Here is an 18,678-nt window from a genome sequence, read left to right as displayed (position 1 = left end):
ACTTATACCTTCAAGTCAGTGGCACTGCTGTGGGTACCCACATGGCCCCACAGTATGCCAACATTTTTATGGCTGACTTAGAACAACGCTTCCTCAGCTCTCGTCCCCTAGCGCCCCTCCTCTACTTGTGCTACATTGATGACATCTTCATCATATGGACCCACGGGAAGGAGGCCCTTGAAGAATTCCACCTAGATTACAACAGTTTCCACCCCACCATCAACCTCAGCCTGGACCAGTCCACACAAGAGATCCACTTCCTGGACACTACAGTGCAAATAAGTGATAGTCACATAAACACCACCCCATACTGGAAACCTACTGACCGCTATACTTACCTACATGCCTCCAACTTCCATCCAGGACACATCACATGATCCATTGTCTACAGCCAAGCCCTAAGATAGAACCGAATTTGCTCCAATCCCTCAGACAGAGACAAACACCTACAAGATCTTTATCAAGCATTCTTAAAACTACAATACCCACCTGGGGAAGTGAGGAAACAGATTGACAGAGCAAGACGGGTACCCAGAAATCACCTACTACAGGACAGGCCTAACAAGGAAAATAATAGAACACCACTGGCCATCACGTACAGCCCCAGCTAAAACCTCTCCAGCACATCATCAATGATCTAGGACCTATCCTGGAAAACGATCCCTCACTCTCCCAGACCTTGGGAGGCAGGCCAGTCCTTGCTTACAGACAGTCCCCCAACCTGAAGCAAATACTCACAAGCAACTACACACCACACCACACAGACACTAACCCAGGGACCAATCCCTGTAGCAAACCTCATTGCCTACTCTGTCCCCATATCTACTCTAGCAACACCATCAGAGGACCCAACCACATCAGCCACACCATCAGGGGCTCATTCACCTGCACGTCTACTAATGTGATATATGCCAGCAATGTCCCTCTGCCATGTACATTGGCCAAACCGGACAGTCCCTATGTAAAAGAATAAATGGACACAAATCAGACATCAGGAATGGTAACGTACAAAAGCCAGTAGGAGAACACTTCAATCTTCCTGGACATTCTATAACAGATTTAAAAGTAGCCATACTTGAACAAAAAAAACTTCAGAAACAGACTTCAAAGAGAAACAGCAAAATTCATTTGCAAATTTAACACCATTAATTTGGGCTGGAATAGGGACTGGGAGTGGCTGGCTCATTACAAAAGCAGCTTTGCCTCTCCTGGAATTGATGCCTCCTCATCTATTATTGGGAGTGGACTACATCCACCCTGATCAAATTGGTTCTGTCAGCACTGGTTTTCCACTTGTTAGGTAACTCCCTTCTCTTCACATGTCAGTATATAATGTCTGCATCTGTAATTTTCACTCCATGCATCTGAAGAAGTGGGGTTTTTACCCACGAAAGCTTATGCTCAAATAAATCTGTTAACCTTTAAGGTGCCACTGGACTCTTCATACAATCTCAAGCAGTCTTCCTGTCCCCTGCGCTGACTGTGCCATTCCCACAGGCCTCCCTCTACCCCAGCTTCCAGACCCTTGAACCAGCAGTTCAGGTCTAATCTCCTAGCCCTTTCTGCTCCTTTCCTGGACTGCTTCCTACTCTTCCAACCCCCTCCCGCCCCCCCCTCCTCCCGCCATATATCAGGGAGTGTGTCTGCAGGGTTTCTCACTGCAACCCTCTGTTGCCAGCTCCCTGTCTTGATAGAAGCCCACATCTGTTTCTGCCCAGATGAGCTTCAGTCCCGATTAAGCCTCGTTGCATCCTAGCTCCCCTCCAGGTGCAGCCTACAGCTAATTGGCCTCTCTTGCCTCTATTAATCCCTCCAGGGCTAGTGTGGGGTGAAAATCTCATCGCAGAGGACAATAGTATTTGTAAACACTATATCAATAAAATGGTTCAAGTCATCAACTAAAGGATAGAATATAAATCTACAGCTAGTGAAGTGTACAAACTGAGGTTAAAATTACTAATGGCTACAATTCACTATGCCAGTGCCTTTCACCCAATTCCCCAGTGATCTGACCCATTTCTCAACAAAGGTTGAGCAACTGAGTGAGGTCTCCTGTTACTGAGACTGAATTACTTTGGCAAAATACTAAGGAGTAGTATGGTCAGTCAATATTGTATTGGGTTTAGCTCTCTTCATCCAGAGACCTTAAATAGCCTAAAGAATTAGAGCAGCAGTACTCACTGCAGCAGAAAAAGTACTCTGCTCCTGTATCTTTGACTTTGAAAAACTGTTTTTGTACATTCACTTACTCATCATTAAATTGTCGTTCTCAGTAGTTAAAGTGAATTAACGAGCTCTGTCTCAGGTATAGACAGAGGTATAGGTATCCTCACATTCCACGGACCCAGACAGATCTGGTTCATGGAATGACTAACCATGTCTGCCCACCCACCAATCAGGATCTGTCCATTTCTGGATCTCCTAACCCAGGACTGGGGGAAAATAAAACATCCCAGCCTGGGCTCACTCCACCTCAGGGCCTGGTGTTTGGATGGGCATCAGAACCAGAACACTCATGTTCTACCCCCATTCAGGAAACCTTAACCAAATTATAAAGGATTCTACTAGAATCTGCTACCCAGCCAAATAGAGATGCTTTTTGGTCTGAGCACGACTCCATCAACATTTTCCAGATTCTCCAGGCATTCTGGTTGTTCAAAACTATCTCCTGTCCCTGAAGGCTTCAGGTCTTGCTCTTATTACTGCTAGGTGTACCCATAGCAAACTTAGTGCCTTCCTTCCTCCGGTGGAAGGACGTTCCATCTTTATCCACCTAATTACTGTATGGTTTATGAAAGGCTTGATCACGACCTTCCTGCCAGTCCTTGTACCTATGCCTCAATGGGTCCTTACCCTTGTTCTGTCAACACTCATAGGTCCATCTTTCGAACATATGGTGACATGCGCCATGGCCCAACTGTCCATGAAGGTTGCATTCTTATGGCCATCACTTCATCCAGGAGGGTCAGTGAGCTAGGACCCCTCATGGCGGACCCAATGAATACAGTGTTCCACAAAGAGAGAGTTTTCTCTTCGTTTACACCCCCAATTTCTCCCCAGGATGGTTTGAGTTCCACATCAATCAAATTATACATACCTGTGTTTTTTCCTGAAACCCCATGCTTCCTTCAAAGACAAGAGACTTCACTCCCCTGACGTCTGGCACCCTAGCATTCTACCTGCAAAGAACCAATCCCCTTAGGAAATCTGAGACTTTGTATTGCATTAGCAGAAAGGTCAGGTGGGCAAGCCATATCCTCCCAGAGGATTTCTAAATGGGTTTCAGGATGCATCTTATAGAGCTAGAAAATAGCAAGAATCCCTCCCGCTGCATGAGCACACGCTTTCTCTAAGGTATCCCTATCTGACATCCCACCGCAGGACATTTTCAGGGCAGCAACTTGGAGTTCTGTCCACACGTTTGCTATACACTACACTAGTTCATGCATTGGCTGTGGATGCAGTGGTAGGAATGGCAGTATTGTAAGCATCTTTTACTGCCATCTTCCTCACACCCTCTTCCAATCACCCATGTGTGGAATACACTTAGGGGCCAGCACTCCAAGAAGTGGTGGTTACTTCCTGTAACTGGGGGTTCTTTGAGATGTCATCCCTATCTGTATTCCACTATCTGCCCTCCATCCCCTATATTTCCTATCCTGTTGGATTTGCGGTGATTGAAGGAACTAGAGAGGTGTTGACCCACACTGCCTCTTATAGCCTCAGTCAGGAGCACAAGGGGAGCTATTGGGCATGTGCAGGTCCACGGACACTGCTTTGAAGAATTTCTGGACTTGGGCATATGGCATGCATGCGTACCCAGGTGTGGAATACAGGTAGGGACCAAACAGCTCTAAGAACCTCCAGTTACAGCAAGTAACCTGCACTTTCTTTTAACCAGCATGACCTTTTTCCTTGATTGAGGCTTTTTGGGCTTCTTGAACAATTCCCAATTACCATTCTCATTTTTCTGATTTAAATTGTCCCTCCAGCTGATTGTTTTCAGCTTTGTGGAATTTTTACAGCACCAAGTGTGTGTACTGGTCTGGACTCTGTTCTGTTTGCACATTATAAATGTGATCAAGTCATAATCGTCTGTACCTAAGCTACCATTAATGTTTTAGTGCTGTGATCAGTTCCTCTTTGACTGTCTAGATGAGATCTAATACAGGATTCCCCCATGTTGGCTGGAACACTTTTTGAGTTAGGAAATTGTCATCTCTGATATTTAGGCACTCTAAGGATGTTTTAGTACTAACAGCGTGAGTCCTCTAGCACCGTGGTCTCCAAACTTTTTGGCTCACGCACACCCAGGATGAAGACGGGAAGACCAGCCGCCAGGCACGCCGCCAACAGAAGACGACGGGAAGACCAGCCGCAGGCATGCCGCCGCAGGGGAACACCAGCTGTGGACGTGCAGAGCTGCCGCCGAAGGAAAAAAACGGCGGAGTGCCGTATGGCGGCGCTCCTGCTGCCGTGCACCCCCTGGGATCGTGGATCCCCTGGGGTGTGTGCACCCCAGTTTGGAGACCACTGCTCTAGCATGTCACTCACATTGAGAAAATAAGCTGTGTGATCATGGAGGACTTCAATCTACTACTCTTACTTAAGCCAACTCCTATCAATTTCAGTGGGAATCTTGCCTGAGTAACGAATGCAGTGCAGACCAGAAGCAGGTGCATTTTGGGGCGTTAATACATTTCAGGGGTATCACCCGGCATAGGCCCGAAGATGGAGTGACTAGTCAGCAACAGAGTGTAGCAAGCACCTGGAAATGCACTGTCTGTTGTATTATATTGCTGTCACCGATAGAATAGCTTGTTCTTCTATAGCTCACTCCATCTGAGAATCAAAAAGTGCTTGACAAGCATTAAGGGGTTAATTCTTATGACCTCCCTATGTGGGAAGCACTTTCTCAGTTTTACAGATGGGGAAACTGAGGCATAGAGAAGTTGTTTGCTCAGGATCCCTCAGGGAGTCAGTGGCAGAGCCAGGAATACGACTCAGATCTCCTGATTCCAGTCCAGTTTTAGCTACAGGGAGAATCCCTCAGTGCATTAACAGCATTATCATACAACTTTCAAAATGGATTTGGGGGTTGGGGTGGCTTGTTGCTGCTTGTACTGCATTCAGTTGATGTCCTCAGGGCCCCACGATGCTAGGAACTGTGCAAAGCCATACTAGGGCAGTCCCTGCCCTGAAGAGCTTAGTCTAAGTACACAAGACATACAAAGGGTTGGAGGGGCACTGGAAGCCCAGAGCTGAGAGGACATGCACAAGGTCATAATGTAGGTCAGTGACAGAGCCATGAATGAATCCAGAGTCCCAGGTCAGCACCCTATTCACTAGGTATTGCTGTTCTACAAAGAAAGTCCCCTTACCCCAACCAGACCTATAAAATAGCTATTGGGACAGCTTGAGAAGAGGTTGCTATAACATGACTTGCTTCATAAAGAAGGCACATCCGAACTTGTGCAACCAATGATTGCACTGGCAATTTTCTGGGAGCCCGAAGGGCGGCTGCTAATTGGCATAAATTGAAGCAGATTGCAGTCACCCTTGCCTTTTAATATGGGCTGAGAGCCTAGGGCGACTACAGGTCCCAGCGCGTGGCCACTCAGATCAAGATGGAGCATCGCATGCTGGAACCTGTAGTCTCCCCAGGCCTCTTCTCCCTGCTTGAAGTGGGAGGAGGCTGCAATCTGTGTTTGCCCACCCGTGCTACAGAAGCCAGTTTTAGAAATCTGATGTGGCTTTGGCTAACTGTTGCTGTTAATCTTCATTCACAAGATTTAAAAAGAGAAAAACAGATTCGGGCTGTTGGTAGAAACTGAAGCTGGGGGGTGAGGGGTGGAAAAATAGTTAAAAGTCAGCTAAAGTCACCTTGGTAACTGCTGCAATACGCTTGCCCAGAACAAGGAGACATCAAACCCAGCTACAAACAGCTTTAAAGAAACAAAAAGAATTTAATCATCTAAAGAATTAATCTGACAACTGCCCACACTTACACCTCCCACAAGTCTTCAATCACTTGGAAATGTGCTTTAATCTCCTCCAACTCCCCTCCAGTTTCATAAAATGCTAGATGTGCAGTCCTCAAACTGGGGCATTTCCGGGATACTGCTTACATTTAAATGTACTGCCTTTCCAAACACTCCAGCCCTGGCTTTTGCCGACTTGTTTTTTCTGGACACAGAGAAACAAGAATTATTTATGTGGGTTGGATGAAGTATTAAATCTGGAATAGACAAAGTTTGCAACAATGTACGTAGTAGTCAGCTTGTTCTGTCATAACAATAAAAATTACACCAGCCTTTGCTCCTGATTTATTTGGTGATGGGGTGGGGAAGTGGAAGGTTATGGGTAAACAACAATCATAAAATTGGAGATATTGGTGCTAGAAACCAAAGTGTTTCTCAACTCTCCTTTAAAATTTGAAACTACAAGTTATGCATGGCAGGGAAAGCTACACCGTGAGCTTCTTATTAATAACGCCCCAGCAATTCCATCAGCCCCTCATCTGGACTGTCACCCTTTCTACGGGCCAGAACAAAGATTTCCATTCCTGCTGTAAGAATGTTAATGTCTCTTGCAGAGTTCTGTGTCCATTGCACGCTCGATAATCTGAAAGTCAGATCTAATTCTTGGCCTTTCTGTAGCGCCTTCTATCTGAGCATCTCAAAGCACTTTACAAACACCACTCGGTTAATTATTGCAATCGAGGGAAGTATGCCCACTTCACAGATGGGAAAACTGAGACACAATTTAAAAAGAAATCCAAGGCTTTGTTTTCACTGCAAAAATGGTGAGGCGTTTTGTTTTTGTTTTTGTACCTTGAGTTGGCTATGTCGAGGTAAAATCCAAGCAGAGGTGAGACATGGGTAGTTTTTATATATCTACTGCCTACATCGAGGTAAAAACTACTTGTGCAGCCACTAGGTTTTTACATGGAGAGAGCTGGGTAGGTCTAGTTAGAAGCATTACATATGGACTTCCTGCTGTAGAGGCCCAGTGTGTCGTAAACAGGCCGTGACTTTCAACTGACCCAACAACAACAACCAGTGATTGAGAGGTGTCCTCAGTAAAGCAGTCTTTTCACCCGGCCCCCGCAATGTCTGCACCCATCATGCTGCCTACCCGTGTTCGTATCCATGCATTTTGGGAAAATGTGGGCAACTGCCCCACTACCTCAACAGAGGAGCATGTGCTCTGGGGATGTGTGCGCAGAGCAAGAGCAGCAGCCACATGGGGGGGAAAATGCACTCGGGGTGTCTTATTGCGCAAGGAGGGGGATAGGCCAGCTCTGCTACACATTCATAGTTGTGGGTTTACATTTATATAGCAAAAGGCATGTTACAACCTGATTATAGGAATACAGTGATGTAGGCCATGTAGCTACTGTCTTTTATTAACTACATTATGTGTGGACGCACATGTCTAGAACGATCTGTGTCACAAAGTGTTCAGAAAGTTTCAGTGTAGACAGGGCCTAAACCTCGATTCAGCTACCCAGCTTTACCCTTTTTAATGTAAACAGATCCCACCCCCAACCACAATCAGAGGAACAACCTGCCCTTCAAAGAAACAACAAACACGGCAGTTGTAACCATTGTGGAAAGGCTTTTAGCTGAAGGGATTGCTAATTATTTGATGTTACTTAAATGTTAACTGCCATATTGCTTCACACATTCACCCTTTTTAACAGAGTGGCTGGTTACTGATTAATGTAAAGTCTTAATTATTTAGGGTCTGAGAAAACCTGTTTGAAATACAGCTAAGTGATATATTAGTCTTGTGAGCACATAATGCACAAGCAGCATTTGCATTTAAAAACAAGAGTTTTTAGTATGACCTACAAAGCCCAGCTTCACAGTGTTATCATTATTATATTGGCACCTGTGGGGGCTAATCAGGAATCGGAGGCCCATTGTGCTAGGCATTGTACAGACTAGTGAATTAAAAACAAAACAAAAAACCTCCCCAACCCTAGAGAGCTTGCACGCTTTAGGTTTGTGATAAACTCTATGGAGCTCTATTGTGTAAATGCTTACCCATTCTAAACTTAAATTCCCGGACAGAAGCCACTCAAAGCATTAACCCATCTGGGTAGAAAAAGGCCGATACCCAGTCTGCCATCTTCACTAACAAAATTGCTGAATAACTCTGGATATGCCCATATGTACACCAATTCTGTAATTGCACATGAGTTAATAAACTTAAGGTCTAAAATCTCTTATGTTTCTGGTGGCCGACATTCTGTTGGGGGGCTTGCTAATGAATAATTGGAAACTCTGGATCGGGGTGGGCAAACTTTTTGGATTGAGGGCCACATTGGGGTTGCAAAACTGTATGGAGAGCTGGGTAGGGAAGGCTGCGCCTCCCCAAACAGCCTGGCCCGAGCCCCCTATCTGCCCCCTCCCACTGCCTGCCCCTGACTGGCCCTTCCTGGGATCCTACCCCCTATTCAACCCCTCCTGCTCCCTGTCCCCGACCACCCCATTTGGGGACCCCCCCATCCAACCCCCCCCAACCGCTCCAACCCCTATCCATACCCCCGCCCCCTGACAGGTCCCCTGGGACTCCCATGCCTATCCAACCCTTCCCTCCCTCCCCCCCAGTCCCCTGACTGCCCCCCGGGACTCCCACACCTATCAAACTGCCACCTGCTCCTCATCCCCTTACTGCCTCTCTGCCCCATCCAACAGCTCCCTGTCCCCGACTGCCCCCCAGGGACCCCCTGCCCCTTATCCAACCGCCCCGCTCCCTGCCCCCTTACCATGCCACTCAGAGCAGCAGGACTGGGGCGGGTGCAAGCTGAGCTGCCCATCTGGCGGCATAACTGTGTGTGGGGGGGAATAGCAGGGGAGGGGAGCTCAAGGGCCGGGAAGGTGTGGCCTGCAGGCCATAGTTTGCCCACCTCTGCTCTAGATGACAGGCTAAGGCTTTGTCTACACTGCACAGTTGTGTCGCTAGAAGTTGGGCAGTGTAAACGCTGTTTGTCGGCACTTTTGCGGAGAAAATACTTTGACCTCCTCAGAGCAGGGTGTGCGTTGTGGCACAACAAGCTGTTTACACTGCCACTTGCCTCGGCAAAGCCTTTGTCTTTGGGGGGGGGGAAGGGAAGGAGGGGCTTTTTTAAGCACCTGTGAACTACGTCGTTCAATTGGCAATGTAGACAAAGCCTAACTTTCCCACAGGGTAATGTGTATATAAGATCTGATAAGGAAGTTCAGGTAAACCTTAGGTTAAGGTCAATTGATCATTAATTAACCATACACTTCTTGGGTAATCAAACTGTAAAATGTTTTCTTCAGTGTCTGGCCCATTCCACTGTTTTAAGGCCCCACCTACATGGAGCTGTAAAAAATGAACCAGTTTAAACTCTCAGGTTTAGATGCCAGCTAGACTACAAAGGGATGTGTCTTCGCTGCAGAGTTAATCTGATGACTGGCATTCAGGTGATCAGCACCTGGGTTAGCCTAGCCCGGATAGGAGTAGTCACAGTGCAAAGCCCACTTACTGCGTCCTCACCAGTGCTGCACTCGCCCATGTGTGTCACTAGGGCTGCAGGGGACACATACCATGGTCTTTTGTGCTGCTCTGCTTCTTTCCCAATAAACTGGGAGAACATGTCTGCCCTTCTGGCACAAGAGGGCGGTGGGCAGGTTGGAATTTTGGAAAGGCATTGGAAGACTGTTAGCACTCAAGTTGTTTAGCCTGTTTCCTCACTGCATAGTGGGAGCAGGTTACCAGCCCTCCTGAAAGCCTCCCTTAGGTTTTAGCCTATAGCCCTAGATGAGCCAGCTAGCCCAGGTTTAAAGTATCATCAAACTCAGGTGAGAGAGTTGTAGATGTGGATGGTGAGAGGAGTAAGAGCCCGAGTTAACTCTACAGTGAAGACAGACCCAAATCAACATCCTTGGTGGACAAGCTGTTACATCATGATTCTCACATTCTGCATCTGAGACATGGCTCCATCTTACAGCATAGAAAGGGTCAAGCCATATTTTAATTATGTTCCTGAACTGCACTGTGACATGGTAACATTTTGTTTGGTCTGCCCTGCAGGATCAAATTGCAAGCATGTTTTAACTGTGAGGGGACAAGTGCTTGGAGTGTTGTCAGCCAGTCTCCTTCCTCTCTCCTCTCCTCTCTTCTCCCCAACCAAACCCAATGATTCTGTAGTGTAGATGAGACCCTAGCAATGTGTTGCCTCTGTTAAACCAGGATTGTGTCCTGGTTTAAACTAGATAAGAGAAATGTAAACCCTGTCTCTTCTGACATCATGTAAGTTGATAGCACTCTATATGTCCTTCCCTTTCGAGCCAGTTGGCTTCTTCGCTGTCTCCACCCCTTTCTGTCCTTGATCCCAGTCCTTCTGATCAATCAGTGCTTTTTGTTTGATGTTCTTTTTGGGAGAGGGGTTTTCTTATTGCATGTAAGATCGTTGGGTCAGGCACCAACTTTTCCTGTGTTCTCTACAAACACAAAAGGAATTATAATGCTACTCTTTGAACATATAAAGTATTTTAGTTCATGATCCGGTATTTTGAGATATCTAGCTGATTATATCGAAGATTCTGTCTTGTGAAGTTCATAATTGCAGAATGTACCCTCTAAGTTAAACATTATTACCATGTGTAATGTACTGCCCTTGTAAAATATAATATAAAGACTGCATTGTTTTAAAGCAGCTCTGCTTCAAAGGGAAAACGGTCTACAAATAGTCTGTGAATTGTGTGTGGCTTTTGTACTTTGAATATTGTACTTAATGCTAGCAGAAGTTAGAGTGTTTAAGAACTGGTTATGCAACATCTAAAGCCTTTGGTTGGTCTGATGACGGAAAAGGGTGGGGTTGATTCAGATTATGTCTCTTTACTATAGCTCTCTAACGCTAAGATTCTATAGCAGTGAGTCAGGACAGCATAGAGCTTTCCGGACAGCCCCGTTTCTTAAAGAATAAGATCCTAGCATGCAATGCTTCATCTTGATCCAGTGACCTTAAAAGTTCTGGAAATAAAGTTTAATAAAGAATGGGAGTAAAATTATACCGTGAAGCCAGAAGCATGACAAAATGTTCTGTAAGGTACAATGCTGCATGGGCAGAGGCAAGGCCTGTGGGACCTAACAGGTCACCCACACCCCATTTGTTCTATGAGGCCTTGCCTCTGCCCATTCAGCATTGTACCTTACAGAACATTTTGTCATGCTTCTGGCTTCACGGTATAATTTTACTCCCATTCTTTATTAAACTTTATTTCCAGAATTTTTAAGGTCACTGGATCAAGATGAAGCATTGCATGCTAGGATCTGTAGTCTGTGGGCCACAGTTGTAAAATGGAGACACGGGTGGCTTGCAAATTAGCTATGTCCTTCTGGCAGGCTGTTGTGCCCTTGCGTTAGACAGCTTTCATGGAACTGCTCTAAATAATCATTGAATTTTTCTGCTGTCTTTTCACAAGGCTGACAATCGTTGGCATGTGAGTCTCAGGTTCTAAATAGGTACACTCTGTTTTTTCTCTTAGAAGCCGTAAGGATAGTTTAGAGAGTGAGAGCTCAGCAGCTATCATTCCTCATGAGCTAATCCGCACAAGGCAGCTTGAGAGCGTGCACCTGAAATTCAACCAGGAGTCTGGCGCACTGATTCCACTTTGTCTAAGGTGAGAGGAGCTGGTTTCTTTGAGCTCTGCTTTAATGGCTACAATTCTGCCTTATGGCCTTGTTTCTTCATACAGATGATCCTGTACAAATTTAAAAAGACCATAGCTGAGACACTTTGCCAAAAACATAAGAAACAGATGACACCATCCACAGACCTGAGGAAGAGCTCTGTGTAGTTCAAAAGCTTGTCTCTTTCATCAACAGAAGTTGGTCCAATGAAAGTATTACTTCATCCATCTTGTCTTTCTACTGTGCACATAAGTTCATCATGCCGAAATTGTTTTACTCTTTTTGTTTCCCATGTTTTATGTTGGGTGGTTGATCGGCAGAGTTTTTTTGATCAGACTGATGCTGCTAAAGTATCTTATCAAACCAAGGGATGGCTCCTACAGTCCTGTCACAGAAGTCCCTTAAGACATCAACTTTAACTTGTGCAGTTCTATGCAAACATTTGATATCAGTTATGCACACAGTTTTGTATATGCAAATTCTGTCACTTGTACGCCTAAGTGCACATGTTGCACTGCACATATACTGTAAAGGTTGTATCTTGAGAAGTTGCACCTAAGAAGGGGATCAGGGCTTTGTCAGTTAATGTCCTGTCTAAATCTCCAGAAAATTCAGCTAGTGATTTTTTTGTTTAAATGCTTTTGTCAGAAATTGTAAGAAAGTTCTGGTCTTTGAGTTTTAGAGTAAACTGAAGGCCACTAATTCTTACTGAGTTTACACTTATAATTTTTGTTGACTACTTTAAAATTAAAAATGCAGTAAAGGATGCAGTAACTTGCCTCTAAACTTTTTTCTCTCAGATGTACTGGTCAGGCTGAGATCACTAGATATTTATGATTTGAATTGTGCAGCATCATAAATTAAGGGCTTGTCTACATGGGTACATCCAGGAAGGTTAATCCAAATGACAAAAAGTGTGAATTTGCAGAGGATTAGTTAAACCGCATTAAACACCTGTGTGAACACCCTCATTCAGAATTAAGGCCACTTTAATTCTAATTAATAGCATTCACATAGGGATTTAATAGGATTTAACTAATCCACTTCAAATTCACACCTTTAGTTAATTCAGATTATTTTTCCTGGATGTCCAGGAAAGATAGACATGGGGCTAATGCACAAGGCTGGGAATAGGATATGAATTCTATCCATAGTTGTTTACACCAGCTCACATGGGAAGTCACTTAACTTCTCTGTGCCTTAATTAGCTCCACCTGTAAAATGGGGATAACATATTCACATCTCACTGAGGCTGTGAACTTCAATGCCTTTGATAAAAAGAAAAGGAGTACTTGTGGCACCTTAGAGACTAACCAATTTATTTGAGCATGAGCTTCCGTGAGCTACAGCTCACTTCATTGGATGCATGCCATGGAAACTGCAGAAGACATTATATACATGTATTATATACGTATTATATACGTATAATTATATACATGTATATAATGTCTTCTGCAGTTTCCACGGCATGCATCCGATGAAGTGAGCTGTAGCTCACAAAAGCTCATGCTCAAATAAATTGGTTAGTCTCTAAGGTGCCACAAGTACTCCTTTTCTTTTTGCGAATACAGACTAACACGGCTGTTACTCTGAAAAATGCCTTAAGTGCGACTTGAGATTCCTACATGGAAAGCACCATCACAATAAAGTATTATTTATTATAGATGAACAAACATGTTTCTCTTCTCCTAAATGTTTTATTTAAAGAGAGTCCACTGGCACAGACTAAATTTAATAAATTACTAGGTAATAGATTAATATATAACATGAGCTATTAATTTGTAGAAGTTAGGACCAGCTCATTATCCTAGTGGGACTGCTTTGCGCCACCACAGAAGAGATGTGAATTCTGTACTCAGCCCTGCTGGTGTTCTCTGAGCTGATGGAGTTGGGAGTTCTGTGCCTTATACATCAGTGGGGGTGACTGGTGCAAATGGGATGCTAGTAAAGTCCCATTCAGTCTTCCTTGGCTAGAAGCATTGTAATGCAGAAGTGGAGCCTTGGGACTGAGGGTGTGAGGGCACATGTGCTCTTCCAGAGTTCCAGAAGAGACTTGTGACCCGCACTTAAGGGACAAGGCTGTGAAAGTCATTCGTACATTTACTGAGAATTTGTGGTTACTGGGATGTGATGTATTCCTCAGAGTGATCACAGATACTCCAGTGTATATCTTGTGGTGGGTCTGTACTGACCTGCTTATGACCTCTCCATTTATGTATGTGTATTCTGTTCTCCAGGGGCAGGCTGTTACATGGACGGCACTTTACATATAAAAGTATTACAGGGGATACAGCAATCACGTTTGTATCGACAGGAGTAGAAGGAGCCTTTGCTACAGAGGAGCATCCTTATGCAGCACATGGGCCTTGGTTACAAGTAAGAGCCTTTTCTCCTCCTCCTTTTTCCTCTTTTTACCTCCTTCCTTTTCAGTTCCTTCAAAAACAATCCCTGTGTGCAGGTTTCTCTGGCCTACAAATCTTACAACAAAGCTATGCAAACTGCTGCAGCTTCTCTTACAATAAACACCTGATTATTATATGATACTCTCAGTAGCTCCAGAAATGATTAAAAATGTAGAACTATTCCTAGTTAGGTGAATGGAATTTGAAATCTAAAACATTGGTTGGCAATTTCTAATATCTTAAATGCATACAGCAATTTTCATCTCTGAGCCCCAGATCACTTTACAAATTCTACATATTTTGGTTACTTCCTCCTGCCACTACAGTGCAAATACCTTAGGGGTAAAAGATAATAGGGGAATTCAGGGAGGCAGAATGGAGTTACCTAAACTAGTAGTTAACCAGGGCCATCAGGGTTAACAGTTTAATCTTTTGGAAAAGTTATGGGCTCTTTAACGACTATAAGGTGGATAGAAAGTTGGCTAGATTGTCAGGCTCAGCGGGTAGTGATCAATGGCTCCATGTCTAGTTGGCAGCCGGTATCAAGTGGAGTGCCCTAAGGGTCGGTTCTCGGGCTGGTTTTGTTCAATATCTTCATAAATGATCTGGAGGATCGTGTGGATTGCACCCTTAGCAAGTTTGCAGATGACACTAAACTGGGAGGAGAGGTAGATACGCTAGAGGGTAGGGATAGGTTACAGAGGGCCCTAGACAAATTAGACGATTGGGCCAAAAGAAATCTGATGAGGTTCAACAAGGACAAGTGCAGAGTCCTGCACTTAGGACGGAAGAATCCCAAGCACCGCTACAGACTAGGGACCGAATGGCTCGGCAGCAGTTCGGCAGAAAAGGACCTAGGGGTTACAGTGGACGAGAAGCTGGATATGAGTCAACAGTGTGCCCTTGTTGCCAAGAAGGCCAATGGCATTTTGGGCTGTATAAGTAGGGGCATTGCCAGCAGATGGAGGGACGTGATCGTTCCCCTCTATTTGACATTGGTGAGGCCTCATCTGGAGTACTGTGTCCCGTTTTGGGCCCCACACTACAAGAAGGATGTGGAAAAATTGGAAAGAGTCCAGCGGAGGGCAACAAAAATGATTAGGGGACTGGAACACATGACTTATGGGGAGTGGCTGAGGGAACTGGGATTGTTTAGTCTGCGGAAGAGAAGAACGAGGGGGGATTTGAGAGCTGCTTTCAACTACCTGAAAGGGGGTTCCAAAGAGGATGGGTCTAGACTGTTCTCAGTGGTAGCAGATGACAGAACAAGGAGTAATGGTCTCAAGTTGCAGTGGGGGAGGTTTAAGTTTGATATTAGGAAAATCTTTTTCACTAGGAGGGTGGTGAAGCACTGGAATGGATTACCTGGGGAGGTGGTGGAATCTCCTTCCTTACAAGTTTTTAAGGTCAGGCTTGACAAAGCCCTGCCTGGGATGATTCAGTTGGGGATTGGTCCTGCATTGAGCAGGGGGTTGGACTTGATGACCTCCTGAGGTCCCTTCCAACCCTGATATTCTATGGTTCTATGATCAGACGTGTTCAGGAACTCGGTCTTACATTGTCCCCAAAATAGGGCACTAACTGCAGCACATCATCCTATAGCACCCTCACCACCTCAAATCCCCACACAACTTCCTTCACCAGCACCCGGGATTTCCCTTGGAGTTTCCCCATCCACATATTAACAAGGGTCAACCCTGGTTATCTTAAGACCACCAATGGTGGGATGTCATAGCCATTTCCTAGTCTTGTTTATGGCCAAGCAAAAATAAAATAGCTTTGGGAGGAAAGCTCCATTTCTAAAGAATTAGACGCCTGGTGCGCTCACTCTCTCTGTTTATTGTACACTGTCCCTCAAGGTGCACTTCTGGTTGAACACTATTTAGGATCCTACTGTTCCAGTATCAAAATTAGGCTGGCTATGGCTAGTATTCGAGGCATCGCAGTCTATATGTTCACAAATCTGCAGAAAACCATACATGCAAATCTGTAACTCCTAAAGGAGCTGATTGGGTAGGGCAGCAGTCTTACAATGATTAACAGGGAATGTTCGGTTTGGGTCATTCACTGTTCGGTGCTTGTGCTCACCAACACATGACACAAGATCTTGTGACTGTGTTAACTCCAAACATAACAGTATTTGTTTGAGTTTACACCACGTCCTGAAATGTATTCATGTGTAGAATGTACGAATGACTTTCAGCCTCTAAAGGGTGGAGAACGGCAATAATTATGCCATCATTCAAGCATATAACTAATGTTAACCCTTATGGAACGAGCTAATTCCCAAAGGTCTGTTACTGGATCTGAAGATTTACTGGGGTCACATGGGGTTGCTGGGAAGGAAGGAAGGTTTCTGGTTGGTGGGAGGTAGGGTGGGGCTCCTTGCAGGAGCAAGTCCCCACCTTGCTTCCTACAGTGGGGAACTTCTTTGATCTTCACTTGTGCTTTGACCTGCTCCCCTTGCTGCTGGCCACTGCCCTGTCCCTTAGGTTAGTGCCAGCAGAGGTAAGGAGGTCAGACTGCAGATAGGCAGGGCCCAGCGGGGAACACTGACAGGCATGCCAACATTGTGTAGAGCTGGTGGGGAGCCTGAGACACTTGACTTAATGTAAGGAAGAGGGGATCACTTTTTGAATGAGCAGCAGCTGAGGGATTGGGAGTGAAGATGTGAGGTCCTAAAGACAAGTCCATTGGCTTCAGCCTGAGGGGCGAGAGAAGTTGTTGTACACAAGAGACATAGTGGCAATTCTCAGGTCTGGTTTCTCCTCTTAGCTTTTGGAGTCGCAGGGCCTGAGAGCACTGGTGCTATCAAAGTAAAGCCTGGAGAAGAATCCTCGCATCACTCTGCCAAGACCTCAGCCACACAAAGGCACTGATGGGCTCCAGAGGGAGTCGGTCCGTGGCTGAAAGCAGATCACTGTGGTGTGACTGCTTGTTGTGAAGGAGTATAAACCGGGGGGTTGCATAGAGGAAGGGAAATGGCAAGCCTCTCCTGATGTAGACTTTTTCCATACCTTGGGGAAGCCCTGGGTATGAGTCCTAATAGACAGGTGTTCAAACCACCAAAACCCCACCACAGCTGACGCTGTTTGGTATCATTTTGGGAAGACGGGTCAAGGACTGACTATAGACCATGGAGACAGAACACCCCATTCCTATAAGTAGTCCTTCCAGCTCAGGTTTAAGGCGTATTAGTGGAGGAGTACATGGGGAAGCTTGCCCTGCTGCTGTCCACGCTCTGGGGATGATTAGGTTATTTCATTCTCCCGAAGCCGTCAAAATGGAACCTTTCCCAAGTACTGGGCATATTTTTCCTGCAAGTAACTTTTAATTATTTATAAAAGCTAAATTCTAGTAAAGGTCTATCATGTCAGGCTGGGTTATTTCTTAGCTTTTTCCACTCTCTCGTATTATTGAATACAAAAATTACTTTGATTCATAAAGGTACAGACGTATTCCTGAAGTCCTACTTGTTAACACTATACATTTTGTCTATGTGTTAGCTAACATTGCACATGACCAAAGACTTGCACAAGGCTTTCCGGCCCTTCCCAAGAACACTGGCTGCCCCAAGGCAACAGCAGCCTGACCATAATGCTGAGCAAAACCTCTCTTCCCCCTATGGGGAGAGTCAATGCTCTAGGTGAGCAAAAAAAAAAAAAGGTAAGGAAGAGGTGCCCATCCTGACTCTCAGGGTTAGAGAGTTAAGGCTGGTATTCCCAACAGCTTCAGCACAATTAATTTGGGATGGTATTAATATGTATTAACGGTTCTTGGGACAAATCGTTTGGATGTGCTGAACCTCTCATTGGAAATCTCGCTTGTCTATCTTTAAACCTGCTCAAGGTGAGAGGGTGACGTATGCTCCCCCCCCCCCCTTTACTTGAATACGTTTAGAGAGTATGTGTGGAAATTTGCTGTTGAAATTAATCTGTCCCAATAAAGTTTGCCCGAACCTTTAATATATATTAATGTTATCCTAGGGTAGCTTGTGTCAAAGCTTGTCAACATGCCTGCATCAGCCGTTGGGAATTACTATCCTTAGCTCTCAAACACTGGGAGTCAGGACTTGCTTATGCAAAACATTTCAGCTTTAATGTGGCACTCCCTACCTGCCTAACACAAGGCACACTGCTCCTGACCCCTATTTTGCTTATTTGGAGCACTTACTCTCTCTAGAGAGATGGTGAGTGATGGTGATGATTTCTGCCCCTGCTGTTCTGGGCAGTCATTGTTCTAGGAAGGGAGCCTTTGATCATGCACAATGTAAATGTTACCCATCAGCGTTTGCTGCAGTATCTGTTAAACATACAAGCCAATCTGTGTAGTACATTTAAGAAAAACATTATGGTAAAAATGTCCATTAGGTTGCACAGTCAAGCACTCCGAAGTTAGGAAATGCCTCAAGTAAGACTGCCTGTACAACCATAATTTGACTCCCTTATGCATGTGAATTATGATACAATCTCTAATTACATGATCCAGTTTTCTCCACTGGACCCGTCTCACTCACTGCACCGTGTGGACCAGGCTCTGGGAATGAAGTAAGGCTGTGTAGTGAATGCTGCGTTTATTTAATACAGCTTTGAAACTTTACTGTGCC

General features: G+C 45.1%; 1 protein-coding gene across 3 annotated transcripts in view; it reads left to right on the top strand.

Annotated features, from left to right (window-relative positions):
- SUFU (SUFU negative regulator of hedgehog signaling) overlaps positions 1-18,678 on the top strand; it is a 125,346-nt gene that overhangs the window by 87,949 nt on the left and 18,719 nt on the right. For all 3 annotated transcript variants that reach the window (XM_073354504.2, XM_073354503.2, XM_073354505.1), the window contains exons 9-10: positions 11,526-11,660; positions 13,908-14,046. In XM_073354504.2, the coding sequence (XP_073210605.2) occupies positions 11,526-11,660; positions 13,908-14,046 (274 nt within the window). The remainder of the gene's footprint in view (positions 1-11,525; positions 11,661-13,907; positions 14,047-18,678) is intronic.

Source organism: Lepidochelys kempii, chromosome 7, assembly GCF_965140285.1.
Source record: "Lepidochelys kempii isolate rLepKem1 chromosome 7, rLepKem1.hap1, whole genome shotgun sequence".
Classification (NCBI taxonomy): domain Eukaryota; kingdom Metazoa; phylum Chordata; order Testudines; family Cheloniidae; genus Lepidochelys; species Lepidochelys kempii.
Note: the sequence above shows the minus strand (reverse complement) of the source record. Positions and strands in the feature narration are given on the sequence as shown.